At 41.3% G+C, this 22,051-nt stretch overlaps 1 protein-coding gene across 2 annotated transcripts in view; it reads right to left on the bottom strand.

Moving 5' to 3' along the window:
- The window catches only part of TMEM135 (transmembrane protein 135), a 192,627-nt gene extending 171,392 nt beyond the window's left edge, over positions 1 to 21,235 (bottom strand). For both annotated transcript variants that reach the window (XM_059816739.1, XM_059816745.1), the window contains exons 1-3: positions 21,095 to 21,235; positions 6,654 to 6,781; positions 709 to 801 (exon numbers count right to left, since the gene is read on the bottom strand). In XM_059816739.1, the coding sequence (XP_059672722.1) occupies positions 709 to 801; positions 6,654 to 6,781; positions 21,095 to 21,235 (362 nt within the window). The remainder of the gene's footprint in view (positions 1 to 708; positions 802 to 6,653; positions 6,782 to 21,094) is intronic.
- Positions 21,236 to 22,051: the final 816 nt, after the last annotated feature.

Here is a 22,051-nt window from a genome sequence, read left to right as displayed (position 1 = left end):
TAACTTTCACTATTGACACAAGCTATCAATGTAAATTGAATTTCAAAACATCAAAACCTTACAACCCAGGATTTCACCTCCCACCTTTCACGGCCAAATTACAAACAGCAGCTTTTGGCTATCCTTGGACCACTCAGAGCTTTCTTCCCCTGTCTTCATGCTTTCATAACAAACTTCCCATTGATAGCTGAACTTCGACACCTTTCCTTAAGTGAAGGCTTTGCTTTCTGTATCATTACATTTCATCCAATTTGGATTACTTCAGCTCTTCCAGTCAAGTTTTTTCCACAACATCGTATTACTCCTCTATCTTAACTCATGTCACGTTGTTAACTCAAGTCATCAGCAACTTTCATTAGCATGCTCCTTCTCTCTGACTAATTGCAAACATTTAAAAAAAAAAAAAAAACCCACACAGCTTCAGTAGGAAATTCTAAGCAACCAAGCTCCATCAGGCAACCCTAAGCAACCCAATTACACATTAAACAAGAAAAACAAACCACAAACAGGAAACTGAGTGTTTGTAAAGTGTTTTTCCACTGTAGCTTTCTAGATTTAAATCTAAGGTTGCAAAAGACACTACTTCAAATGAACTATATTTCCAGCATTCTGAAACAAAACCACTGAATTGTCAAATGTCAATCATCAAATTACCAAAATAAGAAATATTATTATATAAAACTGAAAATCCATAAACAAAAAACGTACCTGCTTTTCCTTTCGATGAGAATAGCCATATAAGAAGCAGGTAAAGCAGCACCAAAGCCAGGAGACCAAAAGTAGAATTTTCCAAGTATCTTCCTGAAAATGTAATTTGTACACATATTACATGCAAAGCAACCAAAACATTCATAGACAACACTATATTTTCCTTGATCATAAAATTACACAGACTTTATTAAGATTAATTTTGTCCCTTTACATTAATCGATACTTATAAATAAATACTAATCATTATATTTTTACAGTTGGATAGTTCTCAGAGGGGTGCTTGATAACCATTAAACACCTGAAATACTTCATTAACGTATCCATTGCATTTAAAGGATTATTTTGCTTCAAAGAAAGCAGTGCTTTCAAGAAATGTTTCTGAAAAGTTGCAGGTATTAATTACAGAAAAATCTTCTAAAAAAACTTAATAGTTGCTCCTCTCTCTGCTACTTGTCCAAATACATCTTCAGGAAGATGTGCCTTGTGGAATGTAGGGATGCAATCAGGTGAGCCCAAAATCAAATTATTAAAATATACATCATGCTCCAGAGAGACAGTCAACTGATACTAAAAACAGTAAACCACTCATTTACAGTAAGCCAAGGAATCAATCTGTACATTACAACTGGAAGCGACAGTGACATCCCAGTGCTATTAAGGTGGGAAAGTTCTCACTTTTTGCAACAAGATCTGGATTTCACTCAGAGAGTCCACACAATTTCAACTATCAAAATTCCTCCAACAATAAGAGTTGACAAAAACAGTTACACAAATGACAACATCTAAAGAAAATACTTCTATAAATTGGTCACTGTTAACGGAGGAAAACAAAAATGCTTGTCAGACACAAATGTCACCAACCACATTTGGTCTGTTCAGGTCACCTGCACCTTCGAACTAATTCAGGTTGATCACAGAAGCAAACAATAGTCAGGCAGTGATGAAATTTGGTACCATGATAATAAACATACTGCAATTACACTGATGCTGCTTAGATGATAAGCACTATCAGTTCAGGAAAACAGAGTGTTACAATGGCGTCTACCCTTCTAAAAACACAGCAAATAAAATACAACAAACAAAATGGCAAACACATACAGGGTAGAAAAAGGAAATTTTCTTAAGATAGAATTTCATGTTGACAATACAGAAGAGAGAACAAAGATAATTAATCAATACCATCTGATTAGGCCACTTTCATTCTTGCTGTAAAAGGCTTGATCAGCCTCATTTCATACTTCTCCTGCAAAAATAACATTACCAGTGAGCAACGCCAGCTTATGTTCATACCCGAAAAGAGAGCCAGTGTATCAGCAGCAAGTGATGTAATGGCAATTACACACACTGTTCATTCCCACGGCTGGAAAAGGATAATTTCTCAGGATGACAATGCCAAATGTTGCAGGAGCTAAAGTTCATTATTAGGACTCTCTTGGAAAGCAATTACTGTATGAAGTTTCAGAGAAGCCATTTTAAACATCTTAATAAGTATGAATACATCTTACCAGACACACCTGTTAAGCAACAGAACAAATGCCTTTTCTGTGGGAAAGAAACAGGAATTTGTTCTTTTGGCATGGTTTAGAATCCCTTTACGAATGCTTACATGTTCAGTTTGATAAGATTTCAGAAACAGTAACATATTTTACATAATAAAACCTAGTAGAAATTAAAATGTCCAATCAGTAAGTGAAACATTTAAACTTCTGCTAAAGTGAATGAAAACAAGTTTTTGTTATTATTTGCATGGTATTTTCACATGGTCTACGGTTAGAAATTGGAATGAGAAATATGAGTTCTTTCAGATTATGCATCAAATTCCTCAATGTACAACTGTATCCAAAACCCAAAGGCTGGTTGATACATAAGATTGAATCTAACTAAGCAAGCTAATGTAAAGCTGTACGTGGACAAACTTAATTACTCTAGTTGCTAGACTGAGAGAACCATGTCTTCATGAGTTTTTGCATGTAATAAAACCAAAAACCTAAAAATCACACCTTTCATTTAACAGAGTCAACACTGGAGCCTAGCACTTTCATCTGAAGCTCAGACAGATGTAGTCTTCTGGATCTCACCAGCGGAAGAGATTACAACCCCCAGCTGGCCTGTCACACATCCGTAACAGAGATCGTCACCCTCACTGTTCTGCCAACAGAGCAGTCTGCACATATTCCCTAATTCACTTCAAGAAAAAAAAAAAGGTGAAAGAAAAAAAAAAGTCAGCCAAGTTAGCTTAGTAATCCCTTCTAGAATGAGAACAGCCTAAGCCATTGCTGATATTGGATTTAGATGTTTTTGAAATTTTGCCCACCTACAGTGAGAGTATTAAACAATGCCTAAAATCATTTTAATTGCACTTTCTTGCCTTAAGTTTTACATCCTTGAAAATATTTGCAGCAATTTCAATTTTGGTGGTTTTCCCTAGCTGAAAGGAAGCAAATACTACAAGAGCATCAAAAAGACATACTAGCATAAGCCAGACTTCTCACAATTACATTTCATATTTAGGTCTTTTAATTGTTACTGGATGACTAAGATATATTTTCAGTATACACAGTGCCTGAAGATTCGCTGGGACTTCGGTAAAGGTCTGAGCAGATGAAGTGGTCACTTTATCCAGGACACCGTATATGCCTGCCAACACATCTCCTCCTTGGTGCTACAAAAGAAGGAAACAGGCAACTCTTCTCAAATCAGGAACTGCACAGGTAAATGAGGTTAACATGTCCAGCTACAAACCCTTTAATCTACTGCTTTGGTCTAGAACTCCAGGAGGGTAAGATCAGTCAGCTGCATGGGGCTTGCTGGACAATTTTGCTTCTGAGTTACTGCTGCTCCTGCTATAATATACCTTCCAATCAAAAAAGACACAAGAACTGCAAAATGCATCCTATTATACAAATCTATCACATCCAACCTCTCATCACTATCTAGAATCAGACCTAGAGCATCTAGGTCTCCAAAGTCTCAGACAATCTCTTTGCATGGTTGCATATCAAGTTCAGAAATACTCAGGCCACAGTTATACAAAACACCATAGAAGTACTGATATTTCTTTGATGGATTAAAACATAATACCAAATCACATTCTGGGCTGGAAAACGACATACAATTACTTCTGCTCTCAGGAGCTACAATGTACTCTCTTCAGTATCACACAGCAATAAATTCAAGGAATCATATAAGTTCAAAGAAAACATTAAAAAAACCCCAATATGAAAAAACCCACACAACTAGATTAAAAAAAAAGAATGAAGTCTCACATTTCCATCCTCCGTCACCCACCCAACAGCAGATGAGAGAAGTAAGCTTATATGGCTCAAGCTGCAAGACAATGTTGATATTAAGTACATTCCAAGTGAAGGACTTGTCAACATTACAATCTTAGGAAAAGCTCTTAAGAAAGAAAAAAAAAACAGGCATACAGTATTCAACCTGTAAAGATGTCATGCATTTATAGTTTTCTGGCTTGTTCTCATTTTCTCTCCAAGCAACACTTACTCAGCTCCTTGACCATATTCAAGCACTGAACTGACTTGTTCAAAGAACCTGTCTATGATGACTCTCAAACACTTCCCTGATTAATAGTAGCTAGTTTAAAGCCCATCCCTGTGTAAGGCTAGGGCTGCTTTTTTCCTCCCAATGCATTACTTTGCACTTTTCTCCATCAAATTTTGTAAGCGATTTTAATCAACAGATCTTTCCGATATGGATGAGGGTCAGTTTTAGATTTCTGCATCCTAAATAAACTCACATAATCTCTCACACTATTCTTCATCCCTTTTTCCAGAATCTTTAGGTATATCCAGAACAAAGGACACAGCAGGAACATAACTGGCAACCTCTTCTTACTATGAAAACTGATTATTTATCCCTTGTTTGGTTTCATATATTTTAACTACTTGCTAATCATTTACCAATTCCTGGAAGACAGAGCGTCTTTCCTCTTAAAAAGTCCTAGCAAGCAGCCTTGTCAAAATCATTTGGGAATTCAGGTACAATGCACCAATCTGATGATGATCTGATATACATTTATCCTTCAAAGAACACCAGTAAATTTGGAAGATACGACTTTTCTGATAATCATGTTATCCATTGTTTGTTTGAAATGTCATTTAATAGCTTCTGAATATCCTATTCATATACTATTCACTTAATTGCTGAGGGTCTGAATTTAATTCCTGTCAGAAAAGCTGCCAAATACTCCTATAACTGGCCTTTCATAGAGTCCAACAGGTGTAATGCATAAGGCCTCCTAAATACTTTCTTCTTTTGCCTCTATTTGTGATTTCAGTTCACCAGCTCCAACTGGCACCCCAGCCAAGAGGCTGACATTTTTTATTTGCAAGTCCTGCAATTGCAGGTGGTGGGCAGTCTGCAGAGACCCTACCAGCAGAGATTCTGCTGGAGGCAACAACTCTCCATGGGCATCTCTTTGCAACAGAAAATGCATGCGCATCTCTCAAGATGTTGGTTGGTTGGTTGGTTACTCTGCTGCACAGCTGTAAGAACAGTATCCCTTGTCACCTTAAAGTGTTAGAATTGTCCTTTGCATGATTTTGGCCTGAGTCAACCCAAAGAATGCTTCAGGAGGACTTGGAAGGTGCATGGACGAGGAAGGTGCATGGACTAGGTACCATTGCCACTACTCAGTCTGCATCTGGCCATGCTGTTTGGTTTGGAGGTCAAAACAGCTTTAGACAGCTATGCTCCATGCACATGAAAGTGATGCCATACCAGTTGGCTTCAGTCAGACACTGATCTCTTACCTGCTTCATTTACTAGCAGAGGCATAGTCATAGATCTGCTAGATGGCTAGCAATCTCTGTTAGAGGAACAGCTGAAAACAATAAAACTTAAAACCACAACAGCTTAATTTAGAGAGTAACATATAACTACAGCACTGAAGTAAGGCACTGCAGATTTACAGGCAAGTACATGGTAGGATAAGGAAGACCGCTGTAAAGCTCAGAAGAGTAAAGATATATGAATATTAATACAACTCAGACTGCTAGAAAAATTCATATTCTTTAGAGCTTGTTACTTAAAGATTCACTTTGAACTTTGCCAATGATTTACTCAAAAAGCATTCTGTGGCTCCTCAGCCAGCTCCTCCTCTTCCTAGCCTTCTCCATCAGCTTTGAAGCAAAGGCCTCTAAACAGATCTAGAAGTAGGGCATAATGGGTTTGATTAACTTTTAGAGGGGCTGTTGAGTGAACTGTCAGATAACTTTAAAAAATTCATAGACATGTAAAGGCTACGGTAGCTATGTATAACATCTCTCACAATAAATGCATTTAGATCTAGGACATCGTCATGTTCATAAACAGGGAAGTTTAATTTTTAACTATCTCGATAGCTACTTGAAATATACACTGGAAACAGCTCAGAATACAGAATTGGAGTTTACACTCATTTTTCAGAGCAAGTCTGTATCTTATAGACCTCCAGAAGCTGTGCTGGGATTTCCTTCATTTATGACCACAAATAAAGAAAGTACAAACTTGGATGGCTGGATAAAGTTTAGGATAATTAAAATTCATCACAGCCCCTGCATCAGGAAAACAGAAACCAACATCAAATTACATCAATTATTTCTAGGAGAGGAAGATTAGGCCTTCTCAGTTCCCCTCTGGAACATATTTGAATTTCCTGCAGCAATGTATTTTGAATCAGTAAAACAGAGAAAAGGAAGCAAAGTGAATACATTGACTTGTTTACTGATTTAAAAGATTATAAAAAAGAGAACGAAAAAAAAGAAAGGTTCACATTCAAGTGCTAAGACCAAAAATCAAGATGATGGCACAGTTGTTGCTTTTCTTACTCCTACCCATTATAAACAAGCCTATTATAAAAAAAGACAAATTATTATATAAATTGAAAAGTTGCATAAAAATAGCTTTCCTATTACATTTCATTTTTAGAATAGTATACCAACCTTAGGATGCAAAAGCAAGCAACATACAAGGTCCCATTTGCTGTCAGAAAGGAACTTGATTGCAAGATCTCAGGTAGCAGTTTGTGCAAATAATAGTCAAGTTTTCGTTTCCTGAGAATAGCTGCAATCTGAAGGAGGAGGGAAGAAAAAAAAAAAAGAAGGGGGGGGGGGACACGACACACAAACTTTAATTCAGTTAGGCTCTTTTTTGCACATTGTAAAGAAAAATAGAAACGGAAAAGGAGACATGCCCACTTAAGTAGTAAATCAAAGCCTCTTAAATTTGCTGGGTTTATAAACAATACCACAAAGATTTCCTTTGAACTTGTTCCAGCTGTTACAATATTTATACCAGGAAATACATCAAGCAATCCTAAATGGGAAGTTTAGGAGGAATTTTATTACTTTGTTACCGGTGGCCATAACAGTCAAAAACATTGTCTGCCAGGTATCAGAACTTTTAAGATGTAATAAATTTACACTGAGTTTTGTCCTCCAGACAATTAGACTATCACATAATTAAGGTCAGAATATCACTAAAGTAATCCAAATACACGGTGTCTATGAAGTGATGATGTATTTCTAAAGGTTTCTGACTCCAATTAACCAACTGCAAGTCCTCCAAAAAATTTTTACCATCTGCTGGAAGAACAACACATTCCTGACAAATTTTATAGAAATGGTACGTTATCTCTAAAAAACTGCCTGTAGAAAACAGGCTGGATCTAAAAAATAAATGTTCTTTTTGGTCAGTTTAATGTATGCCCCATGAAGAACAGCTCCTTAATGACTCAAACACTGAAGGTCCTCTAAGTCTATTTTTTTCACAGAAATTCTGCAACTATCTAATGGGAAGATGTAGAGAACCAGGCTTTTCTCAGAGGTGCACAGGGGTAAAACAAGAGGCAACAGACAAGTTCAAATATGAGAAAGACAGATTAGACCTAAGGAAGAAAAATCTTCACCTGAGGGTAGCTCAATATTGGAGCAGGTTGCCCAAAGCAATTGTGGACTCTCCATCACTGGAGATCCTTAAAACTTAACTGGAAAAGGCCCCAAGCAACCTCATCCAACTGGCCCTGCTTTGAGCAAGAGGCTGGGACTACACGGGCTCCCAAGGTCCCTCCAACCTGAGTGCTCCTATGACTCCATGAAATTATACTTTGGGTGCACCATGAGACATTTTATTGTTTTTTCTTTTTTACAGCATTATCATCTTTAACTGCACTGATCTCCCAGTGAGTCTCAAAACCGGCAGGAGTTTTCAGTCAACGCTTAGAATTAGAGAAGTTCCAAATAGAGCGATCTTCCTACTGCTGGTGCTGATGAAAGCAATGAAAGACATCCTGTCGAATTGGTATTGCCAACATCTCTCAAAGTCTTGGTTCGTCAATTTAAAAACATGGGGGAGGGAGCTGTTCTTCTGAAACACTGTCCACTCATACTGAATAGCAAGTAGATGTTTTAGATTCAGAGATCGGCCGAGGATTCTGCTAAAACTAAGCACAGGAAAGTTCTGCCAAAACCTGTTTCCAAAATGAAGCTCAATCTAAGGATTAAAGAGAAATACATGCATGAACAGACTTCTGAAAACAGATTTATACATTACTTAATCAAGTGTCAAGACTGCTTAAAACATAATGGATTAGGCAATAATGCAATCCAGATAATCTTTCTGTTGAAGAAAAGTCTTAACGTAGCCTAAATGCCAAATCACTAGTTGCTACCTCCACAGCTATTTCTACAGTACTGTATGAAGGTCATGAACATTTGGAACAAAAATCACAATTTTTTTGTTTTCAGAACACAGACCTTACACCTGAAGTGTGAAGCCTTGCTTCCTCAGACCAAAGTGTCAGAAGCATAACAGGAAAAGATTGGCATCTTATAAATTAATGTCAAATCAAATTCAAAAATTTATTTCTGTAGCTTCTCCAACAAGTTTTAGACTAATATAAATTTCTGCTTTCCCTTCTTTTTACTATTCTACTCCCAAGTGAAAAATAGAAAATAACCAGGAACAACGACACACAAACCAGTCCGAAGAAACAATGCTCACAATAACTGAATGAGCTGTATGTGTAAGGGCAATGGAACTTGATGAATGCCCACCAAAAAAAAAAACCACCCCAAAACCAAATGATGCTCATCATTTTCAAAGTGCTTTATAAACATGAACTAAGCTAAATATTGTGTACAGCTGAAAACAGGCAAGAGCAGACTATGGAGCAGGCTCTCCTCCTCTCCTCCACCACCAATGGTGTGATCACATGGAAAAAACTACCAGAGATACCTCTGGACACCACCTTGCTCTCCCTTTCAGTTCCACACACTTCAGAAAAGTACTATTAAAGTTGAGGTTGGCAAGACAGAAAGATCATTATATCTGTCAGACTGCAGCAGTTCACAGTTCCCACTGGGATACACTTCACTCAAGTGAGCTGAGAGGACACTGTGATGGAGGCCAAAGTTTTATAATAAATGCACTGCTCAAGGCTTAGCAGCAGATGCCGGTAGTGGATAGCAGCATGGAAGGAGCGGGCATCAAGACATCCAGTAGATACTTCCTTGGCAAACTGTTAATATTCATGAAGATGCTAATAGATGTAGCAGAAGGTCTGTAAATTATGTGAAACTCCCTGTACAGTCAGACAGACAGAAATGAACATCTCATTGGCATTATGGTCTCAGCTCTCCAGCTATAGAAGGCGCATACGAATCCTAGGACACCTTTATTTAGCCACCTCAGGGTGGTCTGTATCAGGACGTTAGTGCTGATAGCTGTAAAAGTTAGTTTAGGGTGTTATTCACTACAAGAATGAAGGACTGCAATTCTGATTCAGCTCACTGATCCAAACAGTTGACTATCACGTATCCAGGAATGGCCAAAACCAGCTCCATACCTCCCATTACTCTTGTCACCCTTCTCAGTAATTTCTTAGCTTCACTCTTCTCTTTTTGAGTTGGAATGACAAGAATATTACAAAATAAAATTCTTCGGTGCTTACAAATTGTTGTACATATTACTGTTTTCAGCTTTAGTAAGATAGCACGGCGTGTCCACAACATGAGTGGAGCACTGCTGTGTGACATAATGCCACAAACGTTTGCTGCTATACGAAACCCAGACATAATGCTGCCTCCCTCCAATCTCATGCTACCGGTGCTGCCTCACCTCACCTACCCCAGCAGTTTGGCCATAATCCAGGGAAAAGAAGCAACACACTCCTCACACTACTGTAAGGCCGTGATTTCACAGGAGAGAGAGAAGCACAATCCACTTCCAGTGCTGCCTCTCCCTCTACTTTATTTCTGAAGCCATGGTGTTTCTCCTGCCTATTACCCTTTATGAGAAGGAGAAGACTGCCCAAAATATGTCTGGAACCAGGGAGAGCAGACTCCACCGAATGCCAGTGGATTATGACCCAGATTTCACTTATTCATGACTTCTCCAGGCAGACCACAGCAATGCAGCCTTACCTACCTGAGCGTGAAGAATGCTCCAGCATCTCCTTTGACTAACAGCAGCTTAGGAACACACCAGATCAGCTGCAACTTCCTGTGCTGGCTTTCCACAAAACACTGAGTCACTCTTACAATCTCTTATTTTGAAGGCATCCAATGACCTGCCCTTAGGATATTTAGGACTACAAAACTCTCTGGGATAAAGACTGCCATTAACAACTCCACCCTTCAATGGAACTTACATTTGACCAAGACAATCCTTTCCTGTACAGTACCACCTTTCCTTTAAATAAAAAAAAAAAATATCAGTAAGACTGTGGAATAAAGTTTCACAGAAGGCACATGGCTTTCACTTCTCATTTACATATATACTGTATATCATCCATTTAAAAAAAAAATGACAAAACTATAAAATGAAAATGTCATCCTGTGCACACATCTCTCTTGGGAAGAAACTACAAAGGCAATAAAAGACCTAATGCAACCAATGTCCACAATATAGCCAATATACCATAAAATCTCTATCATGTAAACCAATATGCTTGTCACTGACATTTAAACAATTAGATAATGGCACTTTCTCAAGCAGATTTGCTCTCTGCAGGTAAAGAATATCCAGGTTTGAAATACTTACCTAACGTTAAAGATTTATTTATTCATCAAGAAAAATTCCAACCCTATTAAGAATTAAGCATTTGAGTCAGGGTAGAGTATAACCACTCCTTGTAACTCAATTTGCAAGAATTCCAAGATACCTGGAAAGTAATAAAGAAAACCCACATTTCAAAAACTAAAACTGATGCTTTCCTCTCACCACAAGTTTTCTTACAGTATGACATTTTATGCACTAAAAAGAAACTTTAAGCAGTAGTACAGTCTGCAGATGCAGTCTTTATTTGGCCTGTGTAAGCATTAAACAGAGACTGAAGTACTCATTATCCACAGTCCATACCAACAGCTGGGCTGTTTGCCTGTAACAGCCTTTGCAGCCCTTTCTGCCATTTAACTCCACTTTCGTCTCTCTCAATACTAGCAGAGCTCAAGCAATAGGATAGAGTCCAGCTTTGCTAACATTTCTACATTCTCATCTTCTAATACCATCAACTAATAAATCCTGTCTTTCCCAATCTCCCATAAGAAATACTTTTCTAGATGCCCAAACACTCAACAACTAAGAGCAAAAGGGAATTTAAAACAAATCATGCACTGCCACAGGGCAGATGGTCTAAGAATGTCCAAAGTTGTTAGAACTTTTGAATTTCCTTCTATTCGCATCTGCAAGTTCTAGCTCTTGATCTCCCTTCAGTCCAACACAGTCTGCAGAAAATACTGATAAACTGCAGAAGAAACAAATGAATCACAGTTAAAGCAAAGGATCAATGCGGGAAAAAGGATGAAGCAAAAAGAATCCTAGATATTTCGTCACTAAAACCACAAAACAGCAGAGCTAGAGAAAAGACAACAAAGAGAAAGTTTCAGGAAAAAAGCTGAAGAGAACAGACTTAGTTCTAAAAAATTCAGATATGTTAAAATATTAAGAAACAAGTAGTCAGAAATTTTTCAAGCATTCAAATACCATAACACAGGCATTAAAGGATGTTTTAATATTTTAAATGCCTATTGCTACTTTTCCAGCAATTTGCATAAGACAAAATTCCAGGCCTCTCCTACACACAAGAGTAGACTTCTGTTATTTAAATGACAGCTGAGTAACACCTCTGTAACTGTATGCTGAAATTTTAAGGAAGTAAAAAATCTTATCGCAACAAGTCTAAAGAATTAGTAGTACAAGTAGAGATAGCTTAAGAAAATTATCATTATATTTATTGCTGTATTTGCTTCATCTGTGCAGAGACTGTACTTCACAACTAGAACCCAGAAGAGACTATTCAACTAGATAGTCTGTGTATCATAGGGTGTTATAATTATGAGGGTAAGTTTACGTGCACCTGGATGAAATTTAGATAGATCACAACACTTCAGTCCTCAGACAACCAAACTTCTGCATGCTACAGTCACACAAGACAGATAGATACATTACTCTTTAATAACACCTCCAAGTGAGAAATTGATTTGATGAAATATACCCCAATTGTCCTTGTGTGACATCTGTGCCCTACACACACACAGGAGGAAGGGGTGGGATTAAACACCTGCCAGCCTGACTTCCAGAGAAAGTATTTCTGGCCCCAAACACTATTAGTTTGCTATTAAGAATGTGGTCAGGTAAAGCCTCTTCAATAAGGTAGGTCAAGCATGGTGGAAAGAAGATTTCCTTTCCACACCGGAAGACTGATCCAGCACTGCCCAGTGTCCCATTACCACCTGTGGGAAAACTGAAAACAGAATGCCTCTGACTTATTTTTAGGAAAAATAACTCCTTTCCTCACTTCTGCACACAACTGTTTAAAACTTGAAACCGAAAATTCAATTATGCTTTAATGCAGGCCTGGAAGCTCTAAAAGGCTTTTGAAGGCAACCCCACACCCCCGTTACTTGCTATCAAAGGGAACAAACAGCAGGATTAATACATGACAGATACTACAGCAGAAGACATGACCACAAACCTGTCCTCCAAAATCCTTGAATATACAAGCACCACAATGATTCCCTAAACAGCTGATTACCTTTTATGCACCTAGCCCAGACTGGAAGATTTCTCCTTCTTCTGTTCATCAACCCAACGTAAACTGACCACAGATTTACTCTCTGATGGTAATCGCCCCATTTCCCCTACAGTTTAAAACAAGCTCTGATTTAACTCTCACTAAAACACTTTGGCCATTACCATCTTGAAATAAATAGATAGAAAGAAAATGTTCATATATATGAAAAATTCTATTTAATTCATCAAAAAATTGCTATGAAATTATATTTCGCATAGGTGGAAAAACCATGAGAGACAGGCTACTGCATCTCTAAGGCTGTTTTTATGTGAATAGAAACGAGGGTAGAAGGAAGAAGCGTGCTTTTTAGACCTTTATATACAGTACAGAGGGGAGTTGGAAGGAGGAGATCACCCCTCAAATCAAAAGCGAACACTCATGAAGTAATACAGTAGCGACTCAAAGAAAACACATTGCTAGTGATTTGAACTCTAAGGCCTACTGTATCTTATGTCTGAAGTATTAAAAAAGCCTACTCAGTAAAGATAAAGAAATAGACAGAAAAAACATTTTCTAGCATTAACTACAGAATTCACATAATTGAATTTTGACTCTCCAACATGAAAACGTAATTATGAAAAATCAGTCCACCAGATTCAGAATACCATCAGTTTGTGGAAGAGTATTACTGAAACCTTTTCTTTTCATAATTTAGTCTTCATATACAAATTTTAAGCCTTATAGAACTAAGAAATCAGAACTGATGTATTCTGTCTTAACCATGGAAAGAATACATGCGTTTCCAACACCATCTTTAAAACACAGCTACGTAGCCAAGTGCAAGACTTTGAGGTAGGCTACCAAACTGTTCCAGTGGAAAAGGAACACAAGACTCAAAAACAAGCTTTCCCATGATCAGAGGCACCAGTCAGGCCTGTTTATTTTAACGATGTGTCAGGTAACGCCTACAAGTAATCATCACCCAATCGCAATAACCTGAGCTTCACCTCCAGTATCCTCAGTCTTCACCTAAGTCCCTGAACTATAGATTCTACAGGATGCGTTGCATTTGACTTAATGAGTGTGCTAATTGGCTGACCAATGTACACAGTCTGACAGGTTACACGGCAGGCTAAAAAAACCACAAACCTTGCACCAACTCTGCTGTTCTGTGTACAACATCATTTTTTCTCTCCCTCCTCCATCCAACCACCATTTCCTGAGTTTGTATAAAATGTATGTCTTTAAGAACATTACCTCTCCGTCAAATTTTAGTGAAATTAGCCAACACATACAGCACTGATTGATGGAAACTGAAAAAAGCACTCACTATCATCTCTCTCTCATTCCTTCACCATATCCAAATAAAATCAAGCGCGTCATAACAAACTTTTATTTAAAAAAAAGAAAAAATAATTTAAAAAGCTGCATAAATATTCAGACACCTAGCCAAATCTCCAGGAAAGCAGAGTTCAATGACATTTATAAGAGTGACTATCTGGTCACATTTTGATACCTTTAAAATGCAAGTTTGGAGACAAACAATAATGCTGTGTAGATAGTTTATATAATACGTATGCTGCAAGTCATTAAAAAGCCAAGGAAAAGTTTATACCTTAAGTCACATGTGCATGCTAAAAGCAAAGCAATCCCCAGTATTTAAACCAGTTAAGAAAATACCTCAGATTACTCAAGCAGCAAGCAGAGCTGCAGACTGATGTCAGATTTCTTTCATAATTATATTCAATCATTTATATGTTCTTTTATAACCATTTGCAATTTTGTATGAATTTTACAAGAACATTATTCCTCTGCTTTATAAAAATTATTTTTAAGAACTTTGGAGTAACTTAATCTCAAAATGCCCTCAGGTAACACTTGGGTTTTGAAAGACACTTGTTCAAATCAGCAATTTGTTTCTCGTGCCTCCTCTTAAACATTCAGATTTGTTGTTCCTCAATTAGCCGGTCCCTCCCTGATTTCACAGATTACAAAACCTGGCTTCCAGATTTTTTCATTTCATAAGACAGTTCCTGCAATACTCTGAGGAACAGCGTGTGCCTCCTGCTCTCAGACTTCCTCTGTCCCTTGTCAGATGTTGTATGAGGATCACCGTCAGGGAGTTGGGTTGTTTTGGTTTGGCTTTTTTTAAATTTTCCATATCATCCACCCAACTAAAAAAAGAAGTGAACAGTACTCATGTAGTCTTTGAATGACATCTAAATTACCTTCAGTCCTGGCACCACTCTCATTCCATGACAACTTATCTTTGCCACGTTTCCCTTGTACTTAAATGAGTAGAGGGCTATTTTTCAGTCCCCTTGAAATGCCTAACTCAGTATAATTTTCAATGATTTTCCTTCTACCCTAGAATTCTTGCACTCTACTATACAGCTGTACCAACTTAAGAGAACAGATTTACATCTCCTTGATAAACAGTGCCTTTAACGATTTTTGCTGGTTCCCAGTATTTGTAGTATCTTTACCAAGATCTTTGCTCAGCCAGTCAAGGCTGGGGCTTTCCCTGGTTTCCACCATTACTGCAATGCTCTGGGTTACGCCTCACATCTTTGAGCATAAATTCTTCAGTCCACTTGAATTCCTTAACTGGTTCTTTTAAAATTCTCAGCATCTCAGCAAAAGATTATTTTTGTTTATTTTCAATTTATGAAAGAATTTCACTGGTCTGGCCCGAAAGCCACCTGAACAGAGCAGAATGATCACAGCTTGGAATGAAGATGTCGCAACCAGGTTCTTACTTTAGCAAGATTTGAGCTAATTTTAGTCATATTTAACCCAGCTTCCAGGAGAATCTCAAGGCAAGAACACACTGACCTCTATGCCATTCATAACACAGCACAGAGATACAGGACACTTGATACACAGTACTAAGATGACCAGATATCCCAGCACAACGCAATCATGCAACACCATCACAGCAACTCCAGGTACCGGGTCCTGACAGACATGAGTTTCCTGATGGCCTACCCCAGAGATCCAAGCTGGCAGACAGAAGCACATTCAAGGGTAACACTAACATCATTCTTAGTCTCCCCACCCTACTTCCAAATGCACAATAGTTTGCAGCACGAACAAACAAAAACCACATTTTAATATATCCAGCAATTCTGGACTACTTTAGAATAGAATCTGGCCAGTACAGCCTTCTTGCACACCTCAGAAAGATGACACACGATGACCATGTCTACGCTGGCAGATAAAGACAGGATCTGCTTTAGCATTAGCTGGCTCCCCGGCTTTGCTCAGGACCAGTCCACACAGCTCTCCCTAAGAGAAACCGCACGTGAGGCGAGCCTGAAGCAGCAGCAGCACAGCACGGCGCGCATCATCCATCCCCGGGGCCCAGCGCTGGCTCTATCCTACAGCAACGTACACGTAGCCAGGAAAGCGATGCGACACTCATGCTTTGTTCTGCCTCACCTCATTCTTTGGCTGGTGATTCTGTCTTCCATCCAACAGCTTTCAAAGTAATTCATTAGCACAATAATTAGGTTTGTTCTTGTTACTACCTCTAGTCCATCGGTGATTTATCTGTGAAGAGACCTGCTAACTGCCATGTGCACGACTACCTGGCCCATGCTATACAAGTACCAATGTCCCTCTCGTGTTTATACAAGAAAAAACACCTTATACTTGACCTTATACTTGTACAATTGCTGATAGCATTTGTGTCTTTAACAACATTATAAACAATGCTATCCTAGGGAGCTTACAAAAATAAACAATGCAGATTAAGAGAAAGAATACAGATACTCAGGGGTCAAAAAGGGCCTAGGAAGACAACAGCACTGGAATCGTAAGTAGGAAAAAAAACTTTTGACACAGAAAGAGAAAGAAGCAATCGGCATCTAAGAACCTGAAGCCTATTACAAGCACAGGAGGGAGCAGATATGGCAGAAATATGAAAAATATTACAAATATGACCAAAATCAGTATGAAATGAGTACGAAAAGAGCATCAAAAGTGAGACCAAAATGAGTATGAAAAGGATATGAGAAGAAATTAAGTGAAAGAAATCAATAAAATATAGCAAGCCCTGAGGATCATTAAAAACCGTACTGGAATAGCAGACTCAGGTTACACCTGTTCTGCTAAATAATTGGCTGAACCACCCCCCAGTCCAGAGGACACGTCCAACAGACCTGCTGGCATCCACGCCGCTTTAGGTCTGGTGCTCCTCTCCCCTATGCCAGCAGATCAGTCTTGGAGAGAGGTGTTCGGAGTCAGAGCCAGGAGTAAACTAACAGTCAGTGTGAACCATGAAGGGGCCAGTGCTCAAGCTGTTCCATGGCTGTGTCATTTAGCAGTGGAGGCAGGCCAGGTGAAGGAAGGGCAGCAGATGTAGGGTGGGAAGGGGCCGGTGCTGGGGAAGAAGGGCAGGAGAGATGGTGGTGGGGAGGGGAAGGGCAGGACAGAAGTTAGGCTGCAGAGGCAGGGGGAGAGCCTGGCTTAAATTAAGTGAAGAAAACAGATCATCAGACTAGGAGAAAGAAAAGGTGAATGACATGAATGACTCTTGTCATCCCACAGGCAAAAAGTTAGAAGAACTAGCTTAACTGCAAAGTAGCAAACAGATTAATTTTACCTTACTTAGATTAAGAGGAAATGTTACCACCAGATCCGATTACCTCTGATATACTACAAAGACTTCATACTAATGACTAAGTATATTCACCTACTGCAAAACGTACACCATCATCAAACAAGTGTCTAAAACCTAAAAACCCTCAAGAAACAGAGGACTTTGCTCTAACACATGGGGTGAATGGCAGATTTCCCATGTGAAACCAACAGAAGTCCCGGGAAACAGAAGCCGAGACAATTCAAATCCAATATTCCAGCCTCTCATTTCCCTTTCCCCAGCTTTATGCAATTTCCCTATGAAATTATTCTCTTCTCCCCACCTCTGTGAATTTCTAGAAGTCTGAATTCTTCAACTTTGAAAACACAAGATTACACCTCCACATTTTCTTTAGCCTTGAGTAATCTAAAACAGAAGTATAGATAGAACAAAGTACAACAAACTCTGATGAAGGACGTTTTCAGTAAAGTTTTCTTAAGATATCAAGGCAGGCAGTTTTTAAAAAGTGTAATTATAAAGTTTATGGGAGATTGTTTGGGGTTTCTTCTGGGGGTATAGGTGTTAAGCAATTTTAACTTGTTTTCTCTTTTTCTTTTTTCTGTAAAAGTGGGTCTCAGAAGACTTGCACATTGGGACACTTGGTTTGTGAAACACAAGCACTCTTAATTACAACATAGGCATTCCTGTCAGCCACTTTGTATGAGGAGGGACAATTCAATTTGCTAATGCAATCAATTTGTACTGGAGCAAAAATAAAGACAGTGAAAGTATGATTTCTGAAGATTATTTTTTTTCCAACTAAAAAAAATACTCAAGCACAGTTATTTTAAAAAAAAAAAAAACAGTACAGCGCTACTTAAAAGCAGAGACTTTTTACAGCTGTTTACTGAAAACCAGTATTTTACTCATCAAATACTAGCACCACTTCATTTGGCTCCATCAGTCTCCCATTGACCGAAGAGCAACAAAACATTTAAGAGATGTGGAGTGTAGATGTTACGAGTCTGGACCCTGGATTGTAACTATCCCTAACCACATTCTCTCCCAGAACGACTTCTGGCAATTTATTCTCATCTATTCATTCTCATTCATTTCCACACAAGCTTTTCTGAGAGGAAACTCTTTCATCTACTTTCCTTAGTTATTAGTTTGTGGCAACAGGAGGAACAAACAAGCAGATGCCATTTTACAGGCTTGACATAGAAAAATGAAGTGCAATTTTTTGTTGCTGAGCTGGGGACTGGGACTAAGTAGTACCGGAAACATTCTGAACATACACTGGTGTAATTATAAAGATAAAATAGCTTAAGTTCATCCCCTTATGTGAATCTCAGAATACAGAAAAGGACTGAATGTTTGTACTGTCCAACTGTGATATTTCATTTACAAATACAAGGTTTTCAAGCACAGCTTTAAGTCCAGCAAACAATGACTTTAGCAATGACTCTCTTAATTCAGGAGTGTTCCTTCCCTGCCAAGCTACTTAATGTGCAAGGCTTCTGCTTCCTCCTCTGCAGTCCCCACTGCACCCTTTCACTCTTTACCTTAGGCTGGCTCTGGTGCTCATCAAACCCTGTTTAATAAATCAGTTCAATTCATTACTGCAGCTGAAAACTACCCCCAGCTAAAAGCAGGGTAGTAACCTCTTCCAAGTTAGCGAATGAATTGAATCCGCTCAAGGAGAGGTAAGGTCTAAGACCACATAAGGAAAGGAGTACAGTTATGCGTCTGGGAGCAAAGGCAGGCAAGTGCTTCCTCCCTCTTTAGGTAGCAGCAAGATTTTAGAACAGCTCAGTTTTAGATTACTCTGATAAGTCAAATTAAACACTGTCAACAAAAACCTAAGAAAATTAAAAACTGTAAAGAAGGCAGTGTAAAAACTGATGCAGATGTTTTTGCAGCATAGCATGACATTGGTTGAGAAGGTTCCCACCCCACCTTGGATTTGTGACAAGAAGTAACTGTTTATGGGGCCACAATGTAAAACAGATCAGGAAAACATTTCAGATTTCAACATTTCAAAGAAATGAAAAGGGGGAGTTTTCCTCCTAAGCTGTGACAACACAACTGAGTGAACTATAACATAGCCTTGAGCAGGAATCTCTTTACCAGGCTTAGCTGCTGGAGAACTTTGCTTTAATTACAGAGCTGTTTAAGCTGCTTTATCTTTAGCCAGGCCTGACAGATCACCACTACACCTCTCATGGCTCATTTCAGGCCCATTCTTTGCTGGTGCAAGTATTCATGCTCCCACATAGCAAACTGGATCAGAAAACAGATACAAAGAAAAAATTACTGGGGAGGAGGGGAGGAGGAGAGGGAATGCTCTTCTCTGTATTGGTTTCCTGATCCAGCTCACTGCATGCTCACACAAACAACTGCCACTTCTGTTTGTGTCAGTTCAGAATGAAAATGTTCACTGTCAGACATGACAGCTCCTCAGGTCCACACTGCCACCAAACAGTTACACTAACTTTTTTTTATCATGTAATTGGATTTATTGTCACAATTTTCACTCAAGGAACACTTCAATAGGAGCTTAAACAAATTATGTCAGGACTGCTGCAGTCCCACTCCTTCCCTTCTCTTTATTACCTATCTGGTACAGAGTTGAAAGTACAGACTCAGTGACTTGTTTTTCTATCTTTAGGACTTAGCTTGGGGCCAGCTCACTACTCGATCCTCCAGCCACCACTACAGGAGAAATACAGAGGTGGGGACAGAAAGTGCTCACCTGCAGCCATTCCAGCTTAGATCAGCTTTCACGATATGTTAACAACGACGGATGCAAACAGATCCCAACTCCTCTACCTACACCCTAATTTGCTGGAAGCAAGCCAGCTGCACTGAGGTGATATAACCAAGTCTAACTGCACAGTCAACCTAAGATACCTCACCTGTAGGATACTCTCTGAATACTTAGACTCCTTTAGCCTTAATGTACGTTTTTAGCCTTGCTTCATTATACAGTGGAACCTCCTTGATCCTAAGGCACTGATTACCAAGGTGTCACCAACAGTAACACAGACATGCTCTTGCTACCGCCAAAGATACAATGCCAGCTGCTCTGGCAAACACTAAGTCTTTTTATTCAGGTCTCATAGGTACTGGAAAATGAGAAAAACGCGATGTTTGGACTGTGCCCATGCCCTCCTACCCCGCCAGCTTCACCCCTCTCACGGCATCTGTTACGCCACCAGACCCCACCACCCCCCATGCCCTTCTCCTCCCCTCCTAAGGCCAGATTCAACACTGTCCCTGCCCCTCAGGCATCAGGCTCTCCCCCCATGCAACCCTGCCGCCCTCCTGCCCTCCCCCCAGGCTATCCCACCACCACCTCTCTCCTCCCCAGCACCAGACTCCCCCCAAAACATCCTTTTTGCTCTTCTCCCCCCTCACCCCAGGGTCAGGCTGCGCCTTCACAGCTCTCCCGCCCTTCCTCTCCCAACACACCCCTCTCCCCCCACCCCAAACCAGCCTCCCTCCCTCAACAAGCCTCATGCCCTTCCCCCCGGGCAGACTCCCCCCGCTCCGGTACCCCCTGTGCCCTCCCCACACCCCCCTCACGCCCTTCCCTTCCCCCTCAGCTCAGGCCGGGCTCCCCCCCCATATCCCCCGTCCCTTCCACCCCAGGCCGGGCCCCCTCCGCCCTGATGCCCCTCACGGCCTTCCACCCAAAAACCGGGCCAGGCTGCCCCTCTCTGACACCCCCCCGCCCTTCCCGCTGGCCAGCCGCCCCCCAGGGCCTCGCCCCCCCGCAGACCCACCAGGTAGAGGGTGCCGTAGATGCGGAGGGACTCGGCCAGCGCCCCCTGCGTGACGTGCAGGACGGCCCAGGAGCACCGCGGGTGCCAGGTGTGCCCGATCTCGTAGCAGCTGTGGGGGATGGACTTGCTCAGCGCCGCCATCTTTGCCGCGCGCGGGGAGGGGGCGCGCGCGCCCGCCGCGTCACCGCCGATGCAGGAGAAAGGTCGCGCGGGGCGCTGGCGGCGGCGGGGTTACTCGCGGGCAGCCGCTCTCCCCTCCCCTCCCCTCCGCGCGGCTCGCGTGAGGCCCGCAGCCAATCCGCGGCCGCCGGGGGGCGGGGAGCGGCGGGGGCGGGGTGGCGCGAGCCGCGCCGCGGGGCGCGCGCCGCACGTGGACCGGGGGGGGGGGCGTGCGGCGCTGACCGCGTCCCGCGCGTCCTCCCTCCCCCTCCGCGCCCCGGGCAGCACCGCCGTCCCGGCCGGGGCTCCGGCCCCCCCCGGGGCCTGCCCCGCCCGCCGCCCTCCTCCCGCCGCGCGGCCCGCGAGGAGCTGCCCCGAACAGCCTCCCCGAGCCTGGGCGGCCGCCGGGCGCGGAGCTGGCGGGGTGGGGGTTGGCAGCCCCGGGGCCGCCCGGCGGCGGGGGGACTCGGCAGGCTGGGGCGCGGGGGGTCGGTGCACCCACAGCCCGAGAGCGGCGTGCCGCCTGGGCTCCGCATCCCCCCGCGTAGCTGAGCGGGAGAGAGGCAGCTGAAGTCTCGGCGGGGGGAGCGGCTGCGTGGCGAGGAGAAGCTGCGGAGAGGTTGACGCTCCCCGGTTTGGAAAGAAGGGGGTGATAGGATGGAGTTCTACAAGTAAACCGGGAAGGCGGTGACTGCTAACGCGGGTATGGCTCAGTTGCAAAACTGGCATCTGGTTCCAGCTTGAAATTTTGATTATTTTGGGACTAAACGGGCTGGGTGTGCCAGGACCGGGGGATTT

Source organism: Gavia stellata, chromosome 1 (genome assembly GCF_030936135.1).
Source record: "Gavia stellata isolate bGavSte3 chromosome 1, bGavSte3.hap2, whole genome shotgun sequence".
Taxonomy (NCBI): Eukaryota; Metazoa; Chordata; class Aves; order Gaviiformes; family Gaviidae; genus Gavia; species Gavia stellata.
This window is presented reverse-complemented; position numbering and strand designations above follow the sequence as displayed.